At 34.5% G+C, this 6200-nt stretch overlaps 1 protein-coding gene across 1 annotated transcript; it reads left to right on the forward strand.

The window, feature by feature from the left end:
• Window positions 1-547: 547 nt before the first annotated feature.
• On the forward strand, window positions 548-5857 carry LOC145159715 (uncharacterized). The gene is made up of 8 exons (XM_079078738.1): window positions 548-757; window positions 867-1113; window positions 1676-2014; window positions 2107-2366; window positions 2711-2852; window positions 2958-3329; window positions 3562-3822; window positions 4132-5857. Exons 2-8 carry the CDS (start codon window positions 943-945, stop codon window positions 5605-5607), a joined length of 3021 nt encoding a protein of 1006 aa, XP_078934864.1. The 5' UTR covers window positions 548-757; window positions 867-942; the 3' UTR covers window positions 5608-5857.
• The last annotated feature ends 343 nt before the right edge of the window (window positions 5858-6200 follow it).

Raw genomic sequence — 6200 nt, forward strand, 5'->3', positions numbered from 1 at the left:
AACCTTTGTATAGGGATCCCATGGATTTAGAAATGACTTTGCAAGAGTGCTAAATTTTAAGGTATTTCGTAAAAATAAAAAAAAACATGGTAATCATTCGTACATAACAATTTTTTTTTTTCTGTACACAATAATTTATGTTTTGTAGAATTTTACAATACAATATTTTAAATTATGGGTTTAACATGTTAAAATATTACCGGTATGATTTACATTTATCTTAATAATAAGATAAATATCATTTTATGGGTTTAACATGTTAAATTATGCTTTGTAGATTAAAAAAAACATAAACAAACTTTTAGTTATTACTTTATTATTGGGATACATAAATAAAAGTAGGTGTGCATTATTTAATATTTCTTATTAAAAAAACCATTTTTTTAAGTAAAAGAGCAGAAAAAAATACAATAATAATTAATAAATGAGCGAATCCGATTGTAATTTTGGTAGTTATCAATCTTATATATAAATATATATATATATATATATATATATATATAAATAAATGAATATATAATGATAACATAACAGTGCCTCCTCCGTATTACCGTGCACCCCTGCTCAAGCCACACAGGTCACAACACCCTCTCTCTCTCTCTCTCTCTCTCTCTCTCTCTCTCTCTCTCTCCACACATACAACGATATCAATATATACGCACACAACTAAATCTCATCGAAATTCCCTGCGTCCATTTGCTTCTTTCTCGCTCTCTAATAAATTCTTAGAGATCCTTCCAACAAATCATTTCTTCAGGTACACATCAATAATCTCGAATAATTCAGATTGAAATCTCACATCAATTAAACGATCTAATCTAACCAAATTTAATATTTCCTTTCTTCTATCAATTTTTCTGGATCAGATTGTTTTTAATTCTGTGAAGAAGTTTTGTATTTAATCGGAGACTGGATTCGGTAAATGGAGAATTTGAGGAAGGAATGTGCGTGAGGTTAAGGAAAACGATGCCGGAATTAGCGTGTGATTGCCAATTTAGTGGCGGCGATGGCGATACGACGACGTCTTACTCGTTGTCGTCAAATGGATCAGTTTCGTCGAGTGGATTCTGGTCTAAGCATCGGAATGATGTTAGTTGCAATCAACTCCAGAAGGTTCTTAATTTTGATTTAATTTTGTTATTTTAGGTGTAAATTTGTTTGTTCATATATGTATCATTTTAACAAATTATTTGGCATTTCCTTAGAACAACTTAGAGCTTAAGTTTGGACCTTATTGATATTGTCACTTGGTTATTATGATTTCCGTGTTTACTTAGATTCATAGTCTTGACTCTTGAGAATGATTCTCATGGTTAATTGGATAGTTTGAACATGTAACTAGTGTAAACAACTCTTTTGTCAAGGAAGGGCATTGAGAATGTATATGAGTATTAGTGGTGGAGGCAGTTAAAATGGCTGTTGTGACATGTGCTGCTAAACATCAAAACTGCAAAATATGTCAGACTTGACATGATTTTGTTCTGTCTGATAAAGCAAGCTTGAGGCTCAACATTTTCTTTGATCAAAAGTATTTTGACATAGTTCAAGATTACATACATGATACATTTAAACAACTCAGTCATAGTTATAACTTATAATGCAGTATATTACCTGTAAAGTTCATTATTTTGGAACTTGTTAGTGATCAGGTTTCTCATTTCTGTATCTATTGTAGTTTTGGAATGGGTTGTCACCACAAGCTAGGCAAAAGCTTCTGAGAGTTGATAAGCAGACTCTATTTGAACAAGCTAGAAAAAACATCTATTGCTCCAGATGCAACGGGCTACTGCTGGAAGGTTTTTTACAGATTGTCATGTATGGGAAGTCTTTACAGCAGGATGCAATAGTTAATGGATGCAGAACCTCAAACAATAGAAACAATGAAGATGATTGTGATGATGACATTCAAGATCCAGCTGTCCACCCTTGGGGAGGTTTAACTACAACTCGTGATGGGACACTTACCCTCTTGGATTGCTATTTACATTCAAAATCTCTCAAGGGGTTACAAAATGTACTTAATTCTACAATTATCTAATTGTTATGTTACTTCTTTTTTGTGGAAGCCTAATCTCTTGTATTGTATTTCACATTTGACTCAATCAGGTGTTTGGTAGTGCAAGAGCAAGGGAAAGGGAGCGTGAATTACTCTATCCTGATGCATGTGGTGGTGGAGGTCGAGGGTGGATCAGCCAAGGAACGGTGGGGTATGGGAGAGGTCATGGGACCCGCGAAACATGTGCCTTGCATACTGCTAGACTTTCTGTTGACACTTTGGTTGACTTTTGGTCTGCATTGGGGGAAGAGACACGGCATTCTCTTCTAAAGATGAAGGAGGAAGATTTTATGGAACGCCTAATGTACAGGTATGTTCTTATTCCTACTAACATCTATTGGCAATTGAAATACATTAGTGGATTAAGTATTTGCTAATAAAATAACATATAAAATAGTGTTTTAACTATACCTTGTATTTATCTATATAATAAATCTTATAACATATAGAATAGTATTCTAACTACACCTTATATTTACATATGACAATTCATTACATTCCTAAAAGCCAACCAAACATGATCATGGAATGTAATGACTCATTCCAGTCTTTCGTCATTCCATTCCATCCAACCAAATAGACCCTAACAGTTTCTTCCATCAACTCTTTTAGTATTTTTTTTTAGTCCCAATTATCCCTAATCTTATGCTACAGGTTTGATAGCAAGAGATTCTGTAGAGATTGCAGAAAGAATGTTATTCGTGAATTCAAAGAGCTAAAAGAATTAAAACGAATGAGAAAAGAACCTCGTTGCACTTCCTTTTTTTGTGTGGCTGATACAAGTTTCCAATACGAGGTCTGTTTGTTTTACCACAAATCACCAAATCTTTTATAACTTTTTTAATAAAATGATTAAAATCCAAATCCAACATGATTTTTGTAACTAAATTGGACAATGCAGGTAACAAGAGACACAATCCGAGCTGATTGGCATCAAACTTATGCTGACTCAGCAGGAACATATCATCACTATGAATGGGCTGTTGGAACTGCAGAAGGAAAATCAGATATATTAGAGTTTGAAAATGTTGGTTTGAATGTAAGGGTTCAAGTCAATGGTCTTGACCTTGAAGGTTTACATGCATGTTATATCACTTTAAGGGCATGGAAAAAAGATGGAAGATATAGTGAGCTTTCGGTCAAAGCTCATGCTTTGAAAGGTCAACAATGTGTGCATTGTAGGCTTGTTGTTGGAGATGGTTTTGTTACAATTACAAGAGGTGAAAGCATTAGGAGGTTCTTTGAACATGCAGAAGAGGCCGAGGAAGAAGAGGTATGAAATATTGAAATCCCATTAAACCCCAAATAAATTATAATAAAATTTATATTTTTTTTCACTATTAAACAAACAAAAAGTTAAAAGAAAGTTATGCCATTGAAGGAATCACATTGCTTCAAGAATAATACAACCCATTCCATCAAGCAAAACAAACAGCTTTTTTTCTCATTCCAATGGAATGGACAATTCCATTCTTTTTGTTGATTCCATCATACGATGATTTCAGGATGATGATTCCATGGACAACGATGGAATTGAGATGGATGGAGAATGTTCCCGACCTCAAAAACACGCGAAAAGCCCCGAACTTGCACGAGAATTTCTATTGGATGCTGCAACTGTTATTTTCAAGGAACAAGTTGAAAAGGCTTTTAGAGAAGGAACTGCACGTCAAAATGCACATAGCATTTTTGTATCTCTTGCACTAAAATTGTTGGAAGAACGTCTTCTTGTCGCATGCAAAGACATCATCACCTTGGAAAAACAGGTAAAACCTTTACCTCCCACCATTGCTCTTATTTGGTTCAATGGAATGGAATCACAAAGGAATGGAATCACAAAGAGTCATTACATTCTGTGATCATGTTTAGTTCGACTGTAGGAATGAAATGAATTAAATCATGAAGTTCTTATAAAAGATTTGTGTCATTAAAAAAATTATAAATAAAAATGTGTCAAATTAACAAAATGAAAGGAATCTCAGACTCCTTTCAAGAATTTTCTATTCCATTCCAAATACATCATTTTAGGAAGCATAATTCATGTATGGTGGATTTTACAACTCTTGTTTGTGTAGTTTAAACTCCTTGAAGAAGAAGAGAAGGAAAAGAGAGATGAAGAAGAAAGAAAGGAGCGAAGAAGGGCAAAAGAAAAGGAAAAGAAACTTCGTAGGAAAGAGAGACTCCGGAATAAGGAATTAGAAAAGGAAAGAGAGAATTGTCAACGGAATCAAGTAATCCCTGTTTCCATTCCCCATGAGGAAGAAGAGGAGCCAACACATGCCAATGACACCATAAATTTGCAATGCAAATCAGAACAAGATTCCGTGTTATCGGAAGATTACATTCCGGAAGAGCAGAATTCAAACCATGATCGGAATCCTGATTCCGACATTCAACATCCTCGGAGGAAATCAAAATTCTGGGATCAATCCTTAAAGTGGTCTGACAGAGGACGATTTCCAGTGGTATCTGAAAATAACAGACTGTTAAGAAACAACAGTCCACGGGTCAACATAAGGTCTAATGGATCATCAAGGTTACATTGTTCTCATAACAAGTCAAATGACAGATATGCCCCTCATGGTTGTAATTGTTACCAAACCGATTACAGACCTAAATCGGAATATGTTCATGATAAAGCCAACAGAAATAAAACCAACAGAGATTCACAATGTGTGAAGAAAACATGGGAACCTATGGAAACACAGAAAAGATACACTTACACCCCTCCTACTTTCAAAACCGACCCTGTGAACCCTGATTTATCAAACGAGAACACAATAAACACCGAAGAGAATGATTTGAAGGAATTGAAAAATACAGAAGTTGATACAACAATTAGCAATTCCAATTCCGATAGTTCATCGTGTCTAAGCGAAGGAGATGGAAATACTTCGGTTTCATCTACCACCCAAAATTTAGAATCCTCGTCTACATCGGATTCAGAAGATGTAATTATAATAAAAGAAACCCCACTAAACACAAAGGAATTACCAAATGAAAAGAACAACGGAATTACAGATTCCATTCCGGTTAGTCAACCTCCATTACAACCTCAAGGAATCCACTTTCCGGTGTTTCAACCTCCTTCCATGGGTTATTACCATCAAAGTCCAGTCCCTTGGGTGCCAATTCCGTTCCCACCGCCACATCCAAACCATTACCTATTCCCGAGTCCAATCGGGTACAATTGGAATGGGAATTCGCAATTCCATCATTATAGTCCTTTGGCTCCACCGTTAGTTAACCACAGTCAACATCCAATGTACCAATCGGTCCCACATGTCAACAAGGTGATTGAAATTGAAACAGCATCTCCTCCCATCAAAGGAGGGCAAAATGGGAATTGTGAGAAAACAATGAAGGGTAATACGGAGTTTTCGCTATTCCATTTTGGTGGGCCGGTGGATCTTTCGAACGGGTCGGTTGAGATTGATTCCGGTGTTGGATTGAAGGGATTGGGAGATGGTTATGCTTGTGGAAAGGATGTTGTTGAAGTTGAAGAGTATAATTTATTTGCAGCGAGTAATGGAATACGGTTTTCGTTCTAATTTGATGTTGGAATGGAATCGTGTAACAAAACCACAAGAACAACTACGGAATCGGAATCGGAATTGGAATTGTGTACTTTGATTGGTTGTATTATCGTTTGATTTTTTTATTTGATGTAAAGGTATAGAGAGAGATTTGCCTGTATGAGGTTTGTTCTTTTCCTATAGCAATGGAGCATTTGCTTAAAATTGATTGTGCATTTCCTTTTTTACAGTTTGTTATTTTAAATTTTAATGTTCGTTATTTTAATCTCTGTTTTTAAGCGGGTGTTATATGAAACTTTTTTTTTTTCATTCATATTTTATGTGCTTATTAACTTATATATAGTACGAAAATTCAGTTTACAAAAAGTTTTATGTAGTTTTTTATTAAAAAATTCAAAGTCTAACCGATTAAATAATAGAACTATATTCTTCCGTTGTACTGATTTTTTATTTTTTATTTTTATAGAATTTGATCGAACACAAAAATGTTTATTTAACAATAGGAGAAGCTATTTTGTGTTTGTGCATTCAAACACTCATATTAATTTATTAGCATTAATTTATTAACGATAATAACCTATAAAACTGTAATAAATTAATAATAAACA

The sequence above is a fragment of the Lactuca virosa genome, chromosome 2, assembly GCF_052849685.1.
Source record: "Lactuca virosa cultivar CGN04683 chromosome 2, Lactuca_virosa_CGN04683_v6, whole genome shotgun sequence".
Taxonomy (NCBI): domain Eukaryota; kingdom Viridiplantae; phylum Streptophyta; class Magnoliopsida; order Asterales; family Asteraceae; genus Lactuca; species Lactuca virosa.

Bases quoted from the DNA above. Each gene is read 5' to 3' on its own strand.
- LOC145159715 (XM_079078738.1), top strand. From the start codon at position 943: ATGTGCGTGAGGTTAAGGAAAACGATGCCGGAATTAGCGTGTGATTGC. The intron at 2,015-2,106 runs GTACTTAATTCT...TGACTCAATCAG, and splicing joins CTCTCAAGGGGTTACAAAAT to GTGTTTGGTAGTGCAAGAGC. The intron at 2,367-2,710 runs GTATGTTCTTAT...CTTATGCTACAG, and splicing joins ATGGAACGCCTAATGTACAG to GTTTGATAGCAAGAGATTCT.